The sequence below is a fragment of the Sus scrofa genome, chromosome 10 (genome assembly GCF_000003025.6).
Source record: "Sus scrofa isolate TJ Tabasco breed Duroc chromosome 10, Sscrofa11.1, whole genome shotgun sequence".
Classification (NCBI taxonomy): Eukaryota; Metazoa; Chordata; class Mammalia; order Artiodactyla; family Suidae; genus Sus; species Sus scrofa.
The window spans coordinates 11,220,513-11,244,419 of record NC_010452.4 but is presented as its reverse complement, the minus strand read 5'-3'; the positions used below and the strand labels follow the sequence as shown (position 1 = coordinate 11,244,419).

Here is a 23,907-nt window from a genome sequence, read left to right as displayed (position 1 = left end):
ATCAATAGGCTTAAAATAGGGAGCCTCGCCCAGGGAGGAAAAGGCTGCCTTCCTAATACAGAGGGAGATGGCAGTCATTTTGAGGCAAAAAAAAAAGGGGAGGAGTAAATAGAAGATTTATGTTCCAAGCTCTATGAGAAATCGTTCTCTCACCTGTGAGAGGTACAGGGCAGGTTATGAGAGAACTCAGTGTGAGAACAAGTCAGCAGGGGAGAGCCACTCCTTCGAGTTATTTCTTCAAAACTGCCTTTGGGCTTTTCTGATGTGGGCGTTTGGGCTACAGATGAACTTCACACACACATTTGTAATGAAGGTTGGATGAGCCGGTAGGCTTTCTTCTGAAGCCTGTGCATTGTGATGTGAGGTCTTTCATCATGTACACACAGGGGGTGGCGACTCTTGGGATGGTCCCCAGAACCATTTGCAGCCACCATCTCACGTGAGAAGTCTGTGTGTGCCCCGAGGATGTGGAGTGGCCGCATCCGGCCCCACGGCACCCGGGAGGTTGTCACTGGGGAGTGAAGACCAGCGCTCTGTGCTGCACCCTGAGGCTTTACCCGCGGTGCCAAGGTCACCTGCTCTACCTCAAACCTGAGAAAGGGGATGAGGGGCTGGCTTGGACCTCTCGGCCGCAGGCTTTCAGAGCTCCTTGGTGTACCCACCCCTGGGGGATAGGAGGCCATGCTCGGCTCTCGGCAGCTGGCTTCAAGTTATCACATTCGGGTACTGCCTGCCGGTACTGAAGTTCATAGCTGATGCTCCTCCCGGTCACAGAGCAAGTGATTCCCCTACAATCAGATCCATTGCTAATGCCCCACGTCCTCCAGAGCTCCGGCACCACGGATCCCTCCAACTTGACATGGCTCAGTAGAAATTGTTTTCTGAACACCTACTCTGTGCCAGACAAGTTTCTAGGTGTTGGTAATATAATAATAAAGTCATCGCAGGGCTTCCATTGTAGAAAGGAAATGGCTAATATAGGAAATAAGTGAGAAATTGCATTACTGTGGTAAGAGCTCTCACGTACTCATCCTGGAGGTGCCACGAACCACACACAGTGGCCCTGAGCGCAATGCAGAGAAAAGGGCATCTCAGGAATGCTTCCAGCTGCATCGACCGAACACCCAGCCAACAGTGCTTTAAGCAATAAAGGCATTTAATTATCTTCAAGAATAAGTCTAAGGTTTTGCATTCTCGATGGAAGGAGCAGCAAAGCCCTGTTCTCAGACCAATCTCTTTCTATCTGTCCTGCCTGCCTTAGTGGTTGGTTTGATCCCTCTTGGCTGAAGCTGCCTGCTGTAGCTCCAGGCACTGCAGCCACATTCATGGAGAAGGGATCTCGGTGCAGGCTGTGTCTGTTTCTTCCATCCAGAATGCCGAAGCCGTTTCACACCTGCACCCCTGCTCATTTACACCTGAGTGGCTAGCGATGGTGCTACCAGCCACACGTGGGAGGTCCAGCAATGGGGGTGGGGTCGTTATGTTCTGCTTAAACTGCTGGGCCTCTGCACGTTGAGATTCTGAGACTGAGGCTGTGCTAACCAAGAAGGGAACATGGGTCTTGGGTGGCTGACCAGCTTGGCCGCGTGGAGCATGGTGGGAGACGACCACAGGTAGGAGTGGGGGTGACTGGTGAGCAAGGTCAGCTCAGGACGGATGGTCCAGGTGTGCGGACTGGTTCAAGATGCTTTCGCTTGGTTACCAGTGGACAACAAATGAGTCCAGCCAAGCCAGGGTTCAAGTGGGTGGATGGGCTTCTCTTCGCAAAGATGGACCATTTAGCCTCCATAGAATGAGATATTTTCAGGTCTGAGGATTCCATTGCTGTTTACCCAGTAGCCTGGGAAGGACCGTGTCTGCGTTTGGATATCTACTACCAAAAGCAGTTTTTGCTGTGGTACAGTGCGTTCTTGCTTCACCATACCTCGATTCACATTTTTTTGGGGGGGAGGGAGTTGAACTTTTAATGAGAAAAAATTATAATATGGAGCTCAAGAATACTGTGTTTGATGTGTCACTGGGCCAAGTGCTGGGGATACACAGGACAGAACCAGTAAACAAGACATACGTAAACAAAGATACGCACGCCCACAGAATGAAAAACTGGCGCCTGGCTCGGTTTTAGGTCTCAGTTTCCTCCTCAGTCAGCAGCATGTTGGGGATCCCAGGCTGGTTGGAAATAGGCGTCCAGACTGCGGGCACCACAGACGCCCTCCAGCGCCTCCACCTCCAGCATCACGTGGCGCATCCTCCTCAGGAACGTCCCATCCCGCTCATACCCCCGAATCGGTTCCTTGGGCCCCTTGACAGATGCAAGGGGTCGGCCGCCTCCAGAAGCGCCGCCCACTCTACTTAGGGTATCACACGCGCCGTCAAGTCCGGTGTGAACCCCACAGGGTTGATGCGGACCTTGGTGGCCTGGAGCCGCGGGGGGAAGCCACCCCCCCACATGAGAGCTCAGCAAGTTGTGGGTGAGCAGCTTCCTGTCGCCGCTCACATAGGAGCATTTAATGACCATAGAGAGAGTGGATGCCAGTAACCAGAGCATATAAGGAGATGCATAGGTACGAAGCCCGCGTTCAAAGAACGCTGACTCTCTTTCTATGACTCTATCCTGGAAGCCAGGGGCTCATCCTAGTGAGGGGAGGGGATTAAAACCTAAGACGATTTTCTCTCTAAAGGTGCTCATCCCAGGGTTTGGTACACAGAAAGCCCTGGAAGTGCAGCCCGCGTTGACTCTCCGGCTTGAATCCCCTTTTTATACCCGGAACAGCTTTCTTTAAAAGTTATCCATGAATTTAAAAATGTGTTATGCTTTATAAAGCATTTCACATGATTCTGAAAGAGGCCTTTTCCTTTTTTTTTTTTTCTTTTTTATCAGTTCAGTGTGCCATATCAAGCGCCCAAAAGACATTTGACATAGAGAAAGGGCCACTATTCAGGAAAGGGAGGGAGCCCTTAAGTGGGAGCCCCGGGTTAGCAGAGCCCTGGAGGGCAAGAGTTCTGGGTGGATGATGGGGCTTGTGTGTCATGGGCTCCTGGCCACTCCTCCCCCCGGCCTCCTCTTCCTCCTGCAGCCGTTCAGAGGGGTCCACTTCTCTTCTATTTGAAAAAGGCTTCCAGGATACTGAACGCAAAGAAAAGTCCGAACCTTCTTGCAGTCCATTTGAGAGCTTTATAAGGAGCACGTGAATGCTTTCTCTGCGGCTCTTAATTACAGCTCCATCACAGGTCACCCCGCATTGGGGTGGTGCACCCTGACGACTGGATAGGAGTTTACGTCCAGGTGATGCGTTTCTTCCTTCAGTCAGTCAGGGGGCTTGTGACGGATGTAGGACTCCGTTAGGAGGGAACGTCACAAGTTTAGACTTGAATCCCTCCGCGAAGGGAGGAACTTGGCCCATCATCCTCCTGGCTCCCTGCTCTTCGATGAGCTGGGGATGATGAGTCAGAACCCAGCGCAAGTGCCAGAGCATATGTATTGCCGGAGGAAGACGTTGGCTGGTGTAGACATGGCAGAGGGTACTCAGGGGAGGGGCAGGGAGTATTATCCCCTGTTTTCGTTTTACTGGTGGTTTACACACATGGGGGCTCACTGTTCGCTAGATTCATGTACTTTTCTAGATCGGCCGAGCCTACAGAGCCCGGAAGCTCTCCCAAGTCCGCATCTCACAGCAGTGTAGATTCGTGCAGAGCCCGTCAAGATGTGGTTACACAGCATGCCTGTTGGGATTAAATGGATCCCCTCTGATTTGGGATGAGTGCTAAATGCTTGTCTGTTAGCAGGTCACAGGGGAGAGGGCACAATTTCAGCGCAGCAGCAGTGGCCTAGGAGACGTCCTGCCACGATGGCCGTGGCCAAGGAGCAGATGGCCTGGGATGCACGGAGATACCGCCCAGCGTGAACTTGTCACAATCTCTGCATGCACTCCTGTGAGCTCTTGAGGGCCCTGTTCTGCGGTCAGGCTATGTTTGTGTTCTTGTGGGTTAATCTCCAACGTTGAGCCTATCTGGAAAGTGACAGCTAGACTCAAACCAGTCCAAGCTGCTACTAACTGTTTTGCTGAGTTCGCTGCTGTTTTGGAGGGAAGGAAATTCATTCAGAAGGAGTTGGGGGCTGGATGGAGTGGCTTTCTTTTCTTTTCTTTTTTTTTTTAATAGAGGCACTGCATTAGTCTTCTAGGGTTGGTATTACAAAAAGCCTGCAAGTGGGTGGCTTAAACAACAGAAATTTATTGACACATAGTTCTTTTTTTTATTTGTTAAAGTTTTAATTATGTATAGTTGATTTACAATGTTGTGATAATTTCTACTATATCAGCAAGGTGATTCAGTTATACATATATGCACATCCATTTTTTTTTCAGATTCTTTTTCCATATAGATTATCATAGAATATTAGGTAGAATGACTCACAGTTCTGGAGGCTAGAAGTCCAAAATCAAAGTGTTGCTAGAGTTGGTTCCTTCTAAGGGGTGTCACAGAAAAATTTGGTCCACGTTTCTGCTCCAGCTTCTGCTACTGGTAATCACTGGTATTCTTGGCAATAGAAGCATCACCCCTACCTCTGCTGTCTTCTTCTTCTTCTTTTTTTTTAGAGTGAAAAAAGAATGTTTTATTTATTTACTTATTTTTGTTGTTGTTGTTATGGGGAGAGCTGACATAAATTTGAGTACATAAATGTTCACAAGTTTATGTATGTATGTATGTATGTTCTTCTATTGGAGTGGCTTTCTTGGGTCATAGATTCTATCATCTTTTTGGTCAAGGGGAGCTCAGTTATGTATTCAAAAGTGAATGCCTCTCCTGCTCCCAGGTGGCACAGGGGAGAGAAGTCCCTTTCATTCAAACCTAACTGACCCATTTGATGTACTGATGGAGCGTGTGGCTGGCCAGGTGTGTCCCTGGGGGTCCTAGGGAAAGATGGTTACTGTTGGCAAGAATCCATCAATTAGAGTGTGATGTAAAAAAAAAAAAAATCATAGATTTTCCCAAAGGGAAAGGGCTGGAGGGAGGGAGAAATGAGAAGTTTGGGATTAACATACACTGTTATATCTAAATTAGGTGACCGGCAAGGACCTGCTGTGCAGCACAGAGAACTCTACTCAATATTCTGTAATAACCTATATGGGGAAAAAAATCTCAAAAAGAATGGATGTGTATGTATGTATAACTGATTCCCTTTGCTGTACACCTGACACTAACACAACATTGTAATTCAACTCTACCTCCATAAAGAACAAATCCAGTGTGTCACTATGGAACACGAGTCACAGGTCTACTTCTTCTTGAAATGGGAACGAGCTCCTACCAGAAACAAGGTATGCTCAGTCTGACCACATAGAATAACCCAAGTCTCTGCAGTTATTTTCCTGAAAATTCAAGAATGTGCTATGATTCCTTCACTGCTGATAGATAAATTAAAAAAAAATGTTCAGACTCTCTTGAATTCTACTCTATTAATTATGACTAAAGCTCCTGGCTTTCTCACAGCTGCAGGAAATGTGACATCTTCTCCTTGGCTCTCGAACGGGGAAGAATATCTATTTCCCTGTGTCTTCTTGACAGACGGTGTCCCGGAGAATTGGTAACCTCAGGAAGGGGTTCTGGGAGGCATTAGCTCAGGGCCTGATGAGGCGATTGTGCTTGCAGATGCGGGTAATTGGGAGGGACTCAGGGACTGCGAGTGCAGGATCGAAGCGTCCTTATTGGCTAGTGGACCAGATGGGGCGCGGCCGAGGGTATTAGCTGGGACGTGTCTACGGACAGCACCTCCTAATGGTCCTCTCTGATTAAAATACTTAATCGATCCCAGAGCCTGGTGCTAAAAACCCTGGCTCGTTTTTGATCCCAGTGAGGGAAGAGTGGTCGTGGAGATGCGCGCGTCGGGAGAACGGAGGGGCATCCTTGGCTGATGACCGGCAGGCCAGCCGCCGAGGGTGCGGGCGGGAAGGAGCGCAGCCGGGAATGCGGTTCCGAGGGTCCGTCCGTGCTCTGCGCTCCTGCTGGACACGCCCCTAGGTCCCGTTCCACATCTGTACTGTGCGGATAACACTGTCTATGACCCAGGGCTCCTGGGGCGTGAGAAGAGGATCGGGGACATAGGGAGAGCTTAATGGTAAAGTTTTTTTTGGAATTCCTGTTGTGACTCAGGGGGTTGAGAACCCGACATAGTGTCCACGAGGATGTGGGTTTGATCCCTGGCCTCACCTCGGTGGCTGTTGTAAATAGTGCTGCTATGAACATTGGGGTGCATGTATCTTTTTGAATGAGTGTTTTCATTTTTTTTTTTTTTCAGCTATATACCCAGGAATGGAATCCCTGGGTCCTTTCATAGCTCTGTTTTCCGTGTTCCGAGAAACCCCCGTGTTGTTTTCCGCGGTGGCTGCACCCATTTAGATTCCCGTCTATGGTACTGGCGTATCTGTATGGCAAACAGATGAGAGAGCTTATTCTGAACCATTTGATAAAGAGATACCATTTGATAACAGATTATGGCTGTGATTGTGGACTTAATTAACCATTTCAGCAAAAGCCAGAAATAGTGATGGGATTATAGCAGCAAAGAGGTTGCTAGTTTGAACAAAAAGGGACAGAAAAAGTGAGACAAAATGAAGGAAGGTGGTTGGGGTTCTTAGATCCTACAGGAGTGGGTTGTAGAGCTAAATGGCTGAAAAGCGGGCACTGTTCTTCAAGGACATGGAAAAAGGACCTGAAGGCGATTCAGAGAACATCAGGGCCTTGGTTTCAACTGGCCAGGTGGCCTGTGACGGAGGCCTGGGATGGGCCTTCCCTGCGAGCCCTGTGGCTGGGACCGCAGTGGACCCCCGGGCACAGCGCTGCCCAGAGCCCTGTGGGTACAGCCCTCCCAACCCAGAGGCAGCCCCACTGTCCCGGTGAGTCCGGAAGGCAGAAGCTCAATCAAAGGCTTCTTCTCCAGACTTCAGTTCTCGTGGGATTTTCCTTTTGCCAAGTTGAGGGCCTGTCACCCCCTCTTCCTTCTGCTTCCCCTCCCCCGCCCCGGAAGGGGGTGTCCTAACTAAGTCATTTCGCAAGCACACACCTTGCCTGGGTTTACGCCTTCACAGCGCAGAGGCATTTGCCTCAGGACAAGCTGTGTACCTCCTGTCTCATTCATATCTGATGCAGATGATATTTAGCTGAGGCTTTCAGAGTTGATGTTGCAATGAGATAAGACTTTGGGGGCCATTGGGACAGAATGAATACATTTTGCCTGTGAAATGGGCATACATTTTGGGAAGCCAGGGGTACAACGTTAGAGGCTAAATTGTGCTCCCCCCGCCCCATATTCATCTGTGGAACCTGTAACTCCTAATGTGATGGTTTTTAGACTTGAGCCTCTGGGATGTGATTAGGGTGAGAAGAAGTCATGAAGGCAGGACCCTAATGAGTAGTGGCTTGTTAAGACGAGAACGAGAGAAAGATCGTTCCTTCTCTGCCATGTGAGGACAGAGTGAGAGGGCGGCTGTCTGTGAACCAGGAAGGGAGCCCTAAGCCGAAGCTGCCCCTGCTGGCACTTGGAGCTTGGACTTGCAGCCTCCAGAGTATGAGAAATACATTTCTGTGGCTTAAGGCCCCCAGTCTGTGATGTTTTGCTACAGCAAAACATACCCAGGTCCCTTACTTTTGTTTTTCCTGTCAGGCTCTCTTCTTCCATTTGGAGTCGAGGCCGGGAGTGTGTGTCACATGCGTGGGATCATGCTAGGACCTACCTGGTAGGGTATTTGGCAGGATGCAAAGAGAAGTTAGATTTATTCACTCCAATCCTTATTCGGGACTGCCAGGGCCGTTCAAAACCATGAGACACCACTCCTGGCCCAGGCTTGGTCGTGTCCCCCTGCAGAAGAATTTCAACACACGTGGCTTCAAAAAAAAGTAAAACCCATCTATGCAGCCCCTCCTTGCCAGGCGCCCCAAACAGCAATTGTGAAATGCTAATAGTTCCTTACTATGAGCTCATGTTTATGAAGCGAACAAGTCTATGGGTTCAGAACAGAAGTGTAAATGAATTTTTAAAGTCTGCTAATCTGTTGAGCATTTAGGGTCATAAATAAGTGTATTCATTGGAATCGCACATACGTTTCGTCTGCTATTGAAGCAGTTAGCCAGCACCATGGCATGCTGTTCGGAAGGCAGGACTGCAGCAGAGACTGCAGGTGCTGGAGCCGACTGCTGACAAGGCAGCGGTTCCAAATTGGATTTTAAATACCCACCTGCCATTTCGTACGTACATTCTAGGACACTCGCACACATTTGAAGAAGCGTTGAATTAATTGCTGCTTTTCAGGAAGCTGCAGCAATTGCAACTTCTTTTCTTCTTTTGTAACTGGCTTCTGATGTCCAGGCCTGCAGATGCCGCAGGATTTTGCTTAACACAGCGAGGAAGTGTTGATTCAGGCCTGGACACTGAGCGGGAGATGAAGATTTCTTCCTGGAAGAACTCCCTTTGCGGGAAGCTTGTTAGAGACGAGCTCTCTGATGGTGTGTGTGTGTGTGTGTGTGTGTGTCTAAGTTTTCAAATTGGGAAAATGAGAATGAAGTTACAGACTGGAGACAGGCCACCTTTTTCAAAAGGCAGCTTTCCTCGAGCTTCAAAAGTGCACTCAGGCCTTCGTGGAGCCCACAAAACCTGTCCTTGGTCTCCTTCTTCTCTGTGGCCTTTTACCCCCTTACCGTGTGATGACTCCTCATTCTCTTGCTTCTTCTCGCTCCCTCTAATCCTCTGTCCTGACCCCCGACTGCCTTTGAGAACCAACAGACCTGCAGGCGACTTTTCTCTCTCTAGTCAAAACTTGGAGTTCCCGGCCTGGCTCAGCTGTAATGAACCTGACTGGCATCCATGAGGACGCGGGTTCGATCCCTGGCCTCGCTCAGTGGGTTAAGGATCTGGTGTTGCCATGAGCTGTGGTGTAGGTCGCAGACAAGGCTTGGATCCCGAGTTGCTGTGGCTGTGGTATAGGCCGGCGTCTACAGCTCTGATTCGACCCCTAGCCTGGGAACCTCCATATACAGCGAGTGCGGCCCTCAAAAGACAAACAAAGCAAAACAAAACAAACAGAAAAAACCTCGCTCGCCCTTGGTGTGGGTTTTGAGCTGGCCAATGCTCTTCCTCCCCCAGGAGTCACTGTTGAAGCGTGGTCTCTGACGGTTGACTCACGGGCTATTATGGGTTGGATTGTGTTCCCCCTGAAATTCACGTTGGAATCCTAACCACTAATACCTCAGAATGTGACCTTATTTGGAAATAGGTTTGTTGCAGACATACTTAGTTATGTTGGTGTCATAATACCGGAGTGGGGCGGCCCTCGTTTAACAGGGCCTTTGTCCTTGTAAAGGGGAATTGCACCCACGGATGCACACGGAGGGGGGATGCAATGTGAAGGCGAAGCCAGAGGTCAGGCCGATGCCCCTTCAAGCCAAGGACGGCCAGAGGCTGCCTGCAAACCGGCAGAGGCTGGACCAGGCCTGCGATAGGCTGGGATTTTCCGTCACAGCAGAAGGGACCAGCCCTGCTGACGTGCTGATCTCAGACTTCAGCCTCCAGAACCATGAGGCAGGAAAATCCTGCTGCTCTAAGCCGCCCAGTCTGTGGGTCTTTGCCGCGGCAGCCGCAGCAAAGGAGGACAGGTGCTGCCTTCCATCAAAGCCATCTCAAGCAGCGGCGCGGTGGTGGGACAGGCTTCTGGAGGAGGGCAGGCAGGGCCCTGACTCGGAGCAGGAAGGCTTGTCATCTACTTAGATGCTTCTCCCGGTGCCACCCTACCCAAGCCGGACCCTGCGAGCCTCCCGGGGGGGACCCCACTCATGGCTCCACCTGCCTTTTTATACATAGAAAACCGCTAATCAAAAATGAGTTTAATCAGAGAAGTGAGAAGTACAGAGAAAAAGGAAAACAGCCAAGCAAGACAGGGCAATAAGAGCTTAGCCCTTCAACACCGTCGAGCACCTTCAGTTCTTCAAAGACTATAGATAATATTCTGAGCAATGTCCTTGAAGCCGTTTGACAGGTGCCGAAGCCCCGGCAGGTGGAAGAAGTCAGCAGGTGCTGCCCGCAGCACGTCGGCCCCAGAAGGCTGATGATGCGGAGCCCCAGGGACCTCGCCACCCACCAGTGGGGAAGATGTGATAGCTGCTGTAGCAAAGCTGCATCTCTTGTTGCACATCTCCTAACACCCCGGCTCCTTCAACACTAAGACTCCTCACTAGCCCCTCTAAAAGAAGGACACAGTCTTCGAGGCACTAGCCCGCTGTGTCCCCTCTTTGCCTGGCAATTAAAGCTACTTTTTCTGTTTCTTCCAGCTCTGCCTCTGGGTTTCTATTTGGCGTCATCCGTGTGCAGAGGCGGCTGAGATTTCGGCAACACAACAGCCTGGCCTTGACTGCAGCTCCATCCCCAGCTCGGTTAGTACCATCTTGTACTGTTCCTTGAACCAGGTGGAGATTCGCCATCTGTCTCTGGTGGCCCCTGGGTGACCTGCTGACCAGGGGCTGAGGATCGTCAAATAGTCATTACCTGTGGCTTCGGAAATGTCATTTCCTGTATTAGCATAGATGAGACACAGTCCTGTTGGTTCCTAGACGGCACGAGGCCATTTATAGTCATAAAATACAGTCTTAGAGATACTCTGTGGGCCCTGGCGCAAAATGAAAATGTGGAGGCAGGTGGGGTGGCAGAGGCAGTTTCCCCTCCTCTAATGCCAGCGGCCCCACCTGTGCCTGGATTGCTTGCTACCTGGATTGAAGCTCACCCGCCCGTCCCCCAAGTTGCCATTCAAATGTGCAGTGGTGCTGCCAGCCAGGTGCAGGGTGACCCTGTTCCAAGATTCTACAGCGTGGACATCTTACCCCTGGTCCTCCTCCTGCTGGGGGCAGAGGATGACAGCAGAATGCAAGCCTCTCCCTCCAGGGTTCCTTGGTTTCTACCCCAGATGGTGGATACAGTGCTTTGAGATGGCATCACAAGGGACCAAAGAACCAGGGCAGAGAGAGCAGCCAGCCGAGAGGCGAAAAGTGGGGAGATGGTGGAGGTAGGATTGCCTATGAGAAGAGTGCCACGTCCCCTGCTCCATTGTCCCAGGGACCTCACTTATGAAGCACACATTCAAAGATACAATTATTGGGGATTTCAGGATGGCAAGTCCAAGTGCGTGCCCCTTCTGAGGGTGGGGCTGTGCATGACTGCACTGGGCAGCCCCGTTACAGGCGCACTGGAGTGGATGGACTTTTGCTCAAAAGGTTTTAGAAATACTGTTGTGTCACGTGCTGTGTCCTAGCTGGAGGATGAATTTTCTGGGCAGAAAGAACAAATAAGAGACCCCATGGGTGACCATCCACCCTCGTAGGCTGGGCTCCAGACTAGAGCCTGGGCTTAAAGGACGAGCGAGATGGTCTAATCCAACCCCTTCCTTAACATGGGAGGGTATGAAAACTTGCAAAGAGACCCAGGGGCAGGCAGCTGGTTCTGGTCAGATCTAGGGCAGAACCTATGTGATTTTGCTATTAAATAGGTTTGAGACGAGCTTGAAGAAACTCTGGAGGGTGATGGCTATGTTTCTCTCTTTTTTTCACTTTTTAAAGTTGTATTGAAGTCGAGCTGGCTTACAGTGTTGCGACAATTTCTGCTGTGCAGCAAAGGGATGGAGTTCTGCATGGACACAGCTCCGTTCTCTTTCCGGTTCTTTCCCCACGGGGACCATCGCGGAACACTGGGTAGAGTTCCCTGTGCTGTGCAGCAGGTCCTTCTTGGTCAGTCATTCCTTCACCACGGGTGTGCACGTGCCGGTTCCAAACCCCAGCTCGTTTCGGTGGGAGGGACGGCTTTTTGGGTGTGTCCCTTTGTTAAAACTCATCAAGTCGTACACTTTAAATACCTGCCGTTTATTGTATGTCCATTAGAATAAAGCTGCTTCAGTTATTTCAGGTAGGACTTTTAAAAGATCGCTTTAAGCATAAGCGAAGCAGTCAGTAGGAACTTGTCAGGAATGTAGGACAGAAGCGAGCCGTTTACTAAACAAACCCAAACCTGCCATTGGTGTTCGGCTTTGGGTTTAAAAGGGCATCTGCTAATATCATCTCCAAAAATTCCTCAAGGGGAAAGTCAATGTGAGAGACTGTCTCGGAGAAGCAGAAAGCTCAAAGCTGGCAGCTGGGGAAGGTAGGAGAATAGTGAGGGCCCTGAAGTTGCTGGAGGGATTCTTTTTAAAATGAACCTCGCTTCTGAGGGGACGCGTGGGAGCTGTAAGAGCTTTGATTGCCATTTGATGGCAAGAGTGTTTCTGCTGTGTTCGCTTCTGCGACAGGGGTCCCCACCCACCTGCAGGCATCTGTGTGGAACAGAGGACAGAGGACGAGGAACCTTCTAGACCCCAGCTACTCCCTTGAGGCTCCCTTGTCCCCTCCCCCCTTCTTTCCCCTCCCCCTCTCCAGGCAGAACCAAGAGGCTGGAAGTGGCCGCCTTCTTTCTGATCCTAGGGAGATGGTTGGGGTCCAGAAAAATTTGATGCCTTCTCTTTCTTCAGAGAAGCCAGGACTCAAAGGAGTCAGGAGGAGGCAGATGAGAGCAGGGAGCCATGGGAGCTGTGCATAGGCGGGCTCTCGGTTTTATTTTGTGCCTCTCCCTGGATGAAGGGCCCAGCAAGTGCACTGCGGTCCTTTGGCTCCCAGCACTGACATCCTGTTCGCCCCCGTGGGTGTAGGGTGGGCAGCAAGGCCTCTCCTCTTTGGGTTCCTGTCCCCACACGGGGACGTTTGGTGCCTTGAAAGGAGGCTGAGGATGGGCCGCTCAGCAGGAGGCGAGACTTCCAGGCACTCGTGCACTGGAGAGACGCAGAGCCGAGGACAGCGGCGGGGTTTCTCCAGATGCTGCTGTTTTCCTTTAAAGGAGACAGGGAGCTCTCTTTACTTGTGATTTTTCGCCCCAAGTCGCCTGGGAAGTGGGTTGGATTTCCCCAGGGTCCTCCTTATTTCATCTCATTCTTGTGAGATGTGCTTAGAGAGAAAGCCCAACTGGTGGTAGGTTTGCTGAGGGAGGAACAGGCAGGCTGAGAAGTAAAATGAGAGATTTATTAAGGCAACTGAAACAGACCGGTTGAGTTCAAGATTGCACCTGCTGTGGCTGTGAGGAGATGCTGGGCTTGTGGAGGATGTGGCGGGAACTTGTGTGTGGGGGCCGGGGGGCAAGAAAGAAGGAGGAGAAGGTCACACAATTCGGGGGAGGGGAGAGCAGTCAGTCTTTGTAGGGGTTAATCTGTGCAGGCAGTTCTTTTTCTCAGGCCGTTGTTTCTCACTACCCAACTCAGAACAGCCACATTCTGGGGGTACGGGTGGGCTGGGAGTTCTGTCTCCATCTCCCTGGGAACCTATCAACTGGGAAGTGGGTGTTGAGTGAGCTCTGGGGTCTTCTCTCAAGGCCTTGCGTCACCGCTCATCTCAGTCCCCCATCTGGGAAGGACGTGGGCAGGCTGGAGGAGCCCCTGGGAGGGTGTCCCCATGCTCCTGGCCGGGAAGGGCGCACGGGGGTGGGAAGAAGGCACCCGGGACAGGCGGTGAGCTCGCCGCTGCCCCTCCATGTCTGGGTGACTCAGCTTCGTTCTGAAGATCCAGGAAGCCCCCCAGAAGAGGCAGAATCTGTTCTCCGGTTTTCACAGCTCCCACAGTTGGGTCAGGCTGGTGCATCCTGGAATTTTTTTTTTTCCCCTTAAAAATGCTGTGTGCACAAAAGAGAGAATGACATCCACAAGAGAAACTTTGCTGTAAATGGAAAGGACCCACTTCTTTTTCAGGGCTGGTTTTATTTTCATGGTTAATTATTTATTCATAAATCTTGCCTCAGAGAGTGCCTCTTGACTCCCAAGCGATAAAGCTCAAGTCACAGGGGACACGTTTGCAAATGCAATGTGATCCTCCTCCAACCTGGTGGTGTCAAATTTTTATTTCAGGAGTGGTTGCTCAGAGGAGGGATGATGACTTAATTTTAGCTCCCGGATGAAATACTGACTTCGGGGCGACGAAGGATGGAGGTCGGTGAGGCTCAGCATAATGAGGGCCGTGGCCGAGCCGTTGCCACCCTGACCTGGCAACCCCCGCATCGGGGATGACCTTTCCAAAGGGATGATGTATAGGTGGGGGGCGGGGAAGGCAGAAGTTTGAAGGATGCCAGGCTGCTGCCAGTTGATTCCGATCTCCGCTGGAAACAAACAAATCCACCAAGGAAAGCTCTGGTTTTTCTTGCACCTTATTGGAAGGCTATGGATATGCATGCCCCCAGATAGCATCGCTTTCTCCTTCACTGATAACAATGGCCTTAAAAGAGGCTGCATTTTCTTCTCATTGCACTATCCCGGGCTATGGTCACCCCAAAGAAGATGAAATTAATTCATCCGAGGTGAAGGGTTACTAGGTAAGATTCTAGCCATTCTAGCATGTTGCTATAGATTGGTTTACTTTCTTGAGGTCTAAATATTATTTTTGCATAGTTTCAAATGGTCATGTTCAAAAGGCACTGAATATGTCATTTTCCTCCCGCAAACCACCTCCCCTGCCCCCTAGTTCCCATCTTCAGAGGTAGCCACCTGAAACAATTTCACTGATGTCCTTCCAGAAATATTCTATGCTTATAAACTTTGCATATATAAAAATAATTTTAAAATTACCCAGTGATAACATATTAGGAATTTTTCTCGGGATTACTCCATATCAGTACAAAGAGCAGCTCTAACAGTTTTTGATGTTACAAGTTGCAGCATTTGGGGCAGAATTGGATCCGGATCTCAGCATCCTAATTTTTATTTCTGCTTCTTTGTGATAACTCTGAATTATTTTCCTTTGATCCTGAAATACTCTATGGCGAGGAAGACTCCCAAGGGTACCTGTCCTGTTAGTATATTGGCCAGGCTGCTGCAACAAAGAGACTCCAAGCTGTAATGGCTCAAACAAGGTAGAAATGTGTCTCTCCTTCTAGACAGCTCAGGGGAAGTGGCCCAGGCCCTGCAGGGCAGCGAAGGGGTCCTCCATTGGGAACTTCCGCCTCTGAATCCGAGCAGGTGATTAATTCCCGTCATTCCCCTGGGAGGAGGGCAAAGGACCCGGGGAAGCACCAGCGCTTTTCTTTGCAGAAGCCCGACCTGTAGGTGGCGCTCCTCACTTCTCCATTCATTGACCAGCGTTTATTCTCGTACAGCATAGGCCGCGCAGCTGCAGCTTGGGTGTTCTGCTATTAGAGAAGGGGAATGGACATTGTGAGCCCACCAGCAGTGTTTTTCACAATTGGAGAATCCCAGTCTCAACTGAACCCAAGCTGACATTGGGCCAAGGGGCTATTTCCTTTTGCCTCCCTACTCCTATCCTGGCCCCTGATGACACCCAGGTACCGCTTGGGTCACTGTGGCTGAGATGATAGGTCTGAGAATTTCTGTGTTTTGACTGGAGGAGGAGGAGGAGGGAAGACGTTTGGTTCTTGGCACCTGCTGTTCCACAGGAAGAGGATGTCTGTCTGCAGCCTTCCTAACAGCCCTGCGTGGTGTCTTCCTGTGCTGCCTGGTTCTGGGGCAAAATCTGACCCCAAAGGGAAAAGGGAAAATGCCGGAAGGATGATTTTTGACAAGGACCTTTGTGGAAGGGCCCAGGTGATGTCGTTCAAAGCAGACAAAGGGGGAAGGGAAAATGGTCCACGTTTCCGCGTGGACTCACTGGGTCCTGCAGTGGAGGAGACCAGAGAGAGGGAGGGACGACAAGCTGAGCACGGAGCACAGCAGGAACACTGACTGGGTGGTCGTGGCAGAGATTTCTGCACGTTTGAAAGAATCTCTTGGAAAAGCCTTTCTGAGCAAGTGGCGTTTGTGTAAAGATCTGGAGGCTGAGGGTGTGGGTTCTGTGGATATTTGGAGGGAGTGCTTCTGGGCAAAGGGAAGAGCATATGGAAAGGCCTTGAGGTGAGACATGCGGTGCACTGGGCGAAGAGCAGGGAGGCCCGAGTGGCTGGAACGGGGCCTGGGGGGTGTGCGGGGAGGTGAGGTCCCCTCTGCAGGGAGGTCCGAGTGGCTGGAATGGGGTGGGGAGGAGGTGAGGTCCCCTCTGCAGGGAGGCCCATGTGGCTGGAACAGGGTAGGGGGGGAGGTGAGGTCCCAGAGGTGAGGGGAACAGATAGGATAGAGCCTTGCAGGTCCTTGGGAGGACCTGGGCTTTTAAATGGAGCGAGATGAGAAGGCATCTCACGAGAAGGAAGGGTTCGCGGAAGAGGAGTGATGTGATTTGACTTCCTTTACAGCATCACTCTGGCTGTTAAGTTGAAAATTGGCCCCAGGAAGGCAAGGGCTCTGATAATTATTTGAATGAATGATGCCGATGATTTGGTTTAGAAGTAGCCAGAAGGTTACATTCAGGTCATATTTTCAAGGTGGAGGCACAGAGCGATGAAGGGTTGGGTGTGGGGTGTCCGAAAAAGGGATGGATCAAGAGTGACTCTGCGATGGTCATCAGTAATAAGCTTACAAGTAACAAATGCTGGAGAGGCTGTGGAGAAAAGGGAACCCTCCTATAGTGTTGGGGCAAATGTAAGTTGTGCAGCCATTAGGGAAAACAGTATGGAGGTACCTTAGAAAACTATACATAGAACTACCATATGACCCAGCAATCCCACTTCTGGGCATATATCCAGATAAAACTATAATTCAAAAAGATACATGCACTCCTATGCTCAAGAGAGCACTATTCACAGTAGCCAAGACATGGAAACAACCTAAATGTCCATCAACAGCTGAAGGAATTAAGAAGATGTGGTACATATACATAATGGATTATGACGCAGCCATGCAAAGAATGAAATAATGCCATTTGCAGCAACATGGATGCAACTAGAGATTCGCATGCTCCGTGAAGTAAATCAGAAAGAGAAAGACAAATACTATACAAAATCACTTTTATGTGGAATCTAAAATATGGCACAGATGAACCTACCTATGGAACGCAAACAGACTCACAGACATAGAGAACAGATTTGTGGTTGCTAAGGGGGAGGGGGAGGGAGTGGGATGGACGGAGAGTTTGGGGTTAGCAGATGCAAACTATGACATTTAGAATGGATGAACAGTGAGGTCCTGCTGTACCGCACGGGAACTATATCCAGTCTCTTGGGATAGACCATGATGGAAGATAATATAAAAAAGGGAATGTATGAATGTATGACAGGGTCCCTTTGCTGTACAGCAGAAATTGGCATGACATTGTAAATAAACTATAATGTAATTTAAAAATTCAGGAAGAAAAAAAAGAATGGCTCCAGGGTGTTTTGCCTGAATGACTGAGGAATGGAGCCACCATTTACTGAGATGCAGAATTTACAGGAGCAAATTTTGGAGGAAGCATAGGAGCCAGGTTTTCACATGTTAGGTTTGAGGTGGCCATTGGACTTCCAAATGGTATAATTTGAAACCCTAGATACGGCTCTGTCTTTAGTCAGATCTACCTCTTGGATTTTCCAAGTCTATGAGCCAGTATAGCTTTTTTTTTTTTTTTTTTTTTTTTGTATTGGGGTCTCCCCTCAATGACTGCAGCCAAAAATCTTGGTTTACTCACCCTCTTTTCCATTCATTGGCCCTCTCTTTTTCATGCTTATTTTAGGGAAGTTCACTGCATCTCTCCTTGTCTCTCTCTCTGTCTTGGGCTGTAATCCGTCACAAGGCAATGGCTGAGACTGAGGTCTTCTCTTAAAGCTCCACCTAAGTCATGTCTGTCTCTCTGTCTGTGTGGTGAGAGAGAGTACATTTTGAGGTAAGCCATTAATAAATTATTGTTATTATTATTATTATTTTTTGTCTTTTTGCCTTTTCTAGGGCCGCTTCCCGTGGCATATGGAGGTTCCCAGGCTAGGGGTCGAATCGGTTCCGAGTCGGATTCGTTAACCACTGCACCACAACGGGAACTCCAATAAATTATTTTTGATGCTAATTCAATTCAAGTGACATTGCTGAGTGGTGGTGAAGACAGTGTCTGCCTTCACGAGCAAAGAAGACAGATATGGAGTTCCCATCGTGGCTCAGTGGTTAACGAATCCAACTAGGAACCATGAGGTTGCGGGTTCCATCCCTGGCCTTGCTCAGTGGGTTAAGGATCTGGCGTTGCCGTGAGCTGTGGTGTAGGTTGCAGACATGGCTCGGATCCCACGTTGCTGTGGCTGTGGCGTAGGCCGGCGGCTACAGCTCCTACTGGGCCCCTAGCCTGGGAACTTCCATATGCCGTGGGAGTGGCCCAAGAAATTGCAAAAAAGACAAAAAAAGACAGATATAGCAGCAAATATCTATAATGCACTGTGCCATGAGCTGTCATAGGAGTGTGAGAATACAGGTCAGGGGGGAATTCATCCTGGGCAGGGAACTTTGGGCTTCTTTCTCTTTTCTCCAGAAGAAACTGTGAGGAAGCATTGGATTTGGAGTTGGGAGGCTGCTGCTCAGGCCCTGATCTTACTCATTATAAACGATGTGATCGTGCGTGTGACTGGGTCACCTTGCTGTACAGGAGAAAATGGACAGAACACTATAAACCGGCTGTAATGGAAAAAAATAAAAATCCTTATAAAAAATACACCGTGTGATCTTAGGCAAAACATTTAGCTTCTCTGGATGGGAAACTGGATGTGCACGTGATATAACTGGGGATCCTGGATATGCCTGTGCTTTTCGTTAGAGCTTGGATTTTCCGGGTCTCTGTGTCAAGAGAACCCTCGTGTCCCTCACCCGTGAAATGGGCACAGACTGCACAGCCCGTCCCACGGCACTATTGTGAGAAATCCGCGTGACAACGGATGGATGCGAAGGTGCTTTAGCATTAGAGAGATGTTTTATGATAACCAAGGGATTTCTGGGGAATATCTCAATTTCTTTAATGGTAAGATTCTCTGTCAAGCCAATTGAAGAAATCCCACAGGAAATCAGAAAGCCTTTGCCTTGTCTTTCAGAGAGCCTCGATTTTCACCCCTCAAGGAATAGCTCACTGCAGATGCGGCCACCCAAATCCCAGGGCGATGCCCTGGGGAGCTGTCTTACCTGTAGCATCTGAGGAATGAGGCCACTGTGGTCTCTTCTCCCAGCCTGGCTGATTGCTAAAGTGCCGTGAAGATACTTAGAGGCTGCCCCAAGGATGAGTGTGTAGACGGTGTAAACAGGGCCCTGTGAATTGTATTTACAGGGCTGGCGGGAGTATGTTGTATCCACAAGGTCACCAAGACAGGAGGGTAGAAGTCCATCTGTTCAATAGATTCCTTTTTTCTCTCTAACTGCATGAAAGATGTGTTTCATCTCAGAAAGTTGAAAAATAGGCACCCAGTCTGTAGATCCCACACCATCAGGAGCAGCTGGCTGGGGTGTAGGAGCTTCGAGGGTGTCGAAGCATGCGTTACCTCGGTAGGGAGGCAGGGCCTTGCCGCTCTGGCTGGAGAGCTCATTGTTCCTGGCATGGACTGAGTGCTGTTCAGACTGTGGTTTGGAATTCACGCATATAAAAGGAGATGGGAGCTAGGGCAGGCCGAGGACGAAGTCCCAGGAGGGCCAATCAGGCAGGGATGCAGTTTTTTAAAGAAGCATTTGATACGGATGAAAATGTAGAGAGAATATAGAGTGAGCACTATTTCTGTGTTTTTTGAAGGCAGATGTTCACGTCTTGAAATGAATGCTTGCCTCTTTAGCCAGGTGATGGTTATCTTTTTAGACATGGAATCATAAAGCTGTAAAGCTTGTGGAGGAACGAACAGCCTGTAAAGCATCGAGGTTAACTGGAACCTAAGATAACAGAGAAATTTGACAAGGACAGAATATGATAAAACATGTAAGATGCAAAATCAGCCTATCTATTATTGACTTTGAGCCTGACTGTCTCTTTTCACTTCCTCCTCTCCTTTCACAAAATTTGAAATATACCTGAAGCAGCTCAGGAGCGTTTCTCACATATATTTGCATCTTGACTTGGGTCCAGCTTAATGGACCAACGTTTAAGTGTCATAGATGCATAAAATATCAGGGCCAGAAGTTACTCCTCAATTTTTATCACCCTCCTTTGACCTCCGCCAGCATCTAGAGCCTACAGAAATGTTTCTGAAAATGTACGCCACAGACACCTTCTATGAGATCCTGGTAATTATTTGGGAGAAGGGGCTTGGGTCAATGTTGGGCAATTTTCCTTCCTTCAGGCCCTGCGGAGTTTCTGGTACCCTAATGCACACAGAGATTATTCCAGACGGGGGTGGAGGTAGACAGAATTTAAAAAAAAAAAAAAAACTTGTTAAAAAATATAAAAATCACTCATAGCTGGAGGGCTGTAAAAACAGGCCATGGGCTGGATGGACTTTAGACCTAGTTTGCTGACTCCCCCTCCAGCTCTGTAATAGGTTGAAAGCGGGTTAGGCGGATCCTCTACCTTTGTTCCTCATTTGCTTTGGCTCTTCTGCGTCATCTGTGTTTCTATATGAATTTTATCCCGTTGCCGATTTCTTCAAAAAGGGCATCTGGGACTTGGATTAGTCTTTGTTTTCTTGTGGAATTGCACCGATTCCCTAGGTCGGTTGTGGGTAAATGACATCTTCACAAAGTGGATACATCCGCTCATCCCCAAATCTCCACGTGTCTAGGTCTTGGTTCCTTTACCTCAGCGATATTTTATCATTTTCAGTGTACAGGCCTTGCATTCCTTTTATCACCTGTATCCCTAGGTATTTGATTTTTTTGGGGGGGTTATCATATAATTTTTAGTTTTAAAATTTTTATTGAGATATAATTGACATATAACATTATATTAGTTTCTCTCTTTCTCTTTCTCTCTCTCTCTCTCTCTTTTTTTTTTTTTTTTTTTTTTTGTCTTTTTAGGGCCACAGGTGCAGCATTTGGAAGTTCCCAGCCTAGGAGTCCGAATCGGAACCACAGCTGTTGGCTTACGCCACAGCCCCAGCAATACCAGATACCAGCCACATCTGCAACCGACACTGCAGTTCACGGCGATGCCGAATCCTTAAACCACTGAGCGGGACCAGGGATTGAACCTGGTCCTGATGGATACTAGTCACATCGTTTCCACTGCGCCACGATGAGACCTCTGCAGTGTGCTTTTCATTCCATCTTGACTTATGCATGGATATTGCTGAGCTTGCAATTTTGTCGTACATGCACAATTTGAACAATAGCTGCTTTGAAGAATTCATCTTTTCAGTTTCATTGTCAACAGTTACAGTTGGCGCTGAACTGTGGAAACCTGTGATGGATGATAAAGCTCACAAGTATGTTTCAGAGGTCGTCCCGTGTAGACACACGCTGTGATGGCACAGCTGCCGTGAAAAGCACTCTTTCTGGGTAGTGACCCAGGTCAGCGAAGTCGGGCCAGGAAGGCAACGAGTGTGCTGCTCCCTTTACTGAGAATCTCCCGCTATAAAAAATTTCAGTCTAGGAGTTCCTGTCGTGGCTCAGTGGTTAACGAATATGACTAGGAACCATGAGGTTGCCGGTTCGATCCCTGGCCTTGCTCAGTGGGTATAGGTCGCAGACGCGGCTTGAATCCCGTGTGGCTGTGGTGAAGGCCGGCAGCTACACCTCCTATTGGACCCTTAGCCTGGGAACCTCCACATGCCGCGGGAGCGGCCCTAGAAAAGGCAAAAAGACCAAAAACAAAACAAAAAACCATTTCAGCCCAAATAAGCAATGTGCCGAGTGACATAGTAAAAGCTGTAAGTAGAGGGTAGTACATTAAATTCTAGATAATTCTCTTTCCCATGTGATAATGTGAAAATGAATTGTGAGTAACTTTCACTGCATACTGAGGCCCAGTGATTGTGGAGAAGAAAAGCTGAGAATGCTTGACCTATTTTTAGAACAAATGCTTACTGGTTCTGCAAGATAAGAAAGCTGTTAGGTCCCATCTTGTTAAAGAGATGGGTTGGACCGCTGGATTTGCTTAATCATCTGGTATCTTTGGTGTTAGAATGATCCTAACACGTCCATCAAGGAAGGAGGGCAATATGATTTCGAATGGCAGATACGATCAAAGGACAAGAACAAAAGGTGGACGCACTGTCCTGACATGTTCCATAATCTAAAAGCAGTGATGAAAAGTCTCCATCTTGATATTTCAGAAGCACAAAAAGTTATCACTGGACACCTTCTGGATTTTGGCAGAAATTCTACCTCCTATTTCCCATTAGAAATTTTTTTTTTCTATTGAAAATCCATGGACTGAAATTCATTCCTTTCATTGAGAGATAATTTAAATTTAATTATAATTTTGTGGGCTAAGTTGCTGGAAGTGGTTACTGATGAAGGATTCAACTTGATTTTTGAAAATAAAATATTGCTTTCTTCCTTTTGAATAAGAATCAGACATGAAGAGTGTAGGCTTTTTGCTAAAATTACTTTCAAGATCCTCTCTTATCCTCCTGTCAACCTGCTTCTGTGAGACAGGGGTTCCTCTATGGTAGGAGTTATTAAAACAAAGCATGGAAACAATTGAGATACACTTTATCCACCGTGAGAGGCTTTGTATCAATCCAAACTGGATCAGCTACCTTAACAAGCGCAAAGCATGCTCATTTGCCATGTTACCAACTTTAATGCTGGTAAATATGATGTTTCTTCGAAATATGTGATGTAAGTATCATGCAGAGACTCACACCTATCCACATAACTCTTTGATTAGTTACAATTGCAGAATGACAAAAAATTAGTTATTCACGTATACACACTTTCAATAAGTAAAATGTATAATTGCCCCATCTTTTTTCCTAGATAATATTTTTATATCTATAAAACTGTAATTTTATGGCTACTGAATATAGTAATTAAATTTGAGCTGGTGTTTTGTTCATTTTTTTTGCCTTGTCATTTTTCCTGTACTTTGTTTTTTTAAAAATACATACCTAATTTTTTAGAACAGCTTTAGGTAGACAGGAAAATCATCAGGAGAATGATTGGCCGGGGGGACCTATGGTATAGCCCAGGGAACTCTACCCAATAGTCTGTGATGATCTCAATGGGAAAAGAATCTGAAAAAGAATGAATGCATGTATGTGTATAGCTGAATCACTTTGTTGGACAGCAGAAAGTATTACAACATTGTGAATCAACTAGACTTCAGTAAAACTGTAAAAACTAAAAAAAGCAACAACGTGAAAAACAAAAAAGAAAAATCATAAGATAGTTCAGAGGGTTCTCATATGCTCTGCAACCAGTTTCCTTTAACTGCTAACATCTTACATTAGTGGGTTCATTTGTTTCAATCAGTGCAGCTGTATTGAGACATTATTATTCACTCAAGTCCATATTTATTCCGGTTTCCTTAGTTTTCACTCGATGTCCTTTTTCTGTTCCAGGATCCCAACTGGGACACCATGTTACATTTAATTATTGGGCCTTTTTAGATTCCTCTTCCCTGCGATAGTTTCTGAGACTTTTCTGTTTTGAGGACCTGGACTATTTTGGTTTGTCTGGCTGGGTATTTCATAGGCCATCCCTCAACTGATATTTGCCTGATGTATTTCTCATGATTAGACTGGTGTTACAGTAATTCATTTTTATCATATATTATGAAAGCACTGCTGAGTGGTGGTTTGGAAATTTAAAACACACAGGGAGTTCCCACTGAGGTTCCCACATAGTGTCTGTGAGGACATCGGTTTGATCCCTGGCCTCCCTCTGTGGGTTAAGGATCCGGTGTCGCCACAAGCTGTAGTGTACGTTGCAGGTGTGGCTGGCTCAGATCAGGCGTTGTTGTGGCTGTGATGTAGGCCTGGAGCTGCAGCTCTGATTCAACTCCTGGCCCAGGAACCTCTGTATACCACAGGTGCAGCCCTAAAAAAGGAAAAAAGGAGAAAAAAAAAAAACCAAAAACCCAAACAGGTTCTTCTCTGCAGGTGGTTGA

General features: G+C 48.2%; 1 protein-coding gene and 1 pseudogene across 1 annotated transcript in view; one reads left to right on the top strand and one right to left on the bottom strand.

The window, feature by feature from the left end:
- LOC110255736 overlaps window positions 1–23,907 on the top strand; it is a 226,023-nt gene that overhangs the window by 70,311 nt on the left and 131,805 nt on the right. Inside the window, exon 4 of the mRNA XM_021065090.1 lies at window positions 10,321–10,422. Within this exon, the coding sequence (XP_020920749.1) occupies window positions 10,321–10,422 (102 nt within the window). The remainder of the gene's footprint in view (window positions 1–10,320; window positions 10,423–23,907) is intronic.
- LOC106505091 lies at window positions 2,122–2,791 on the bottom strand (annotated as a pseudogene).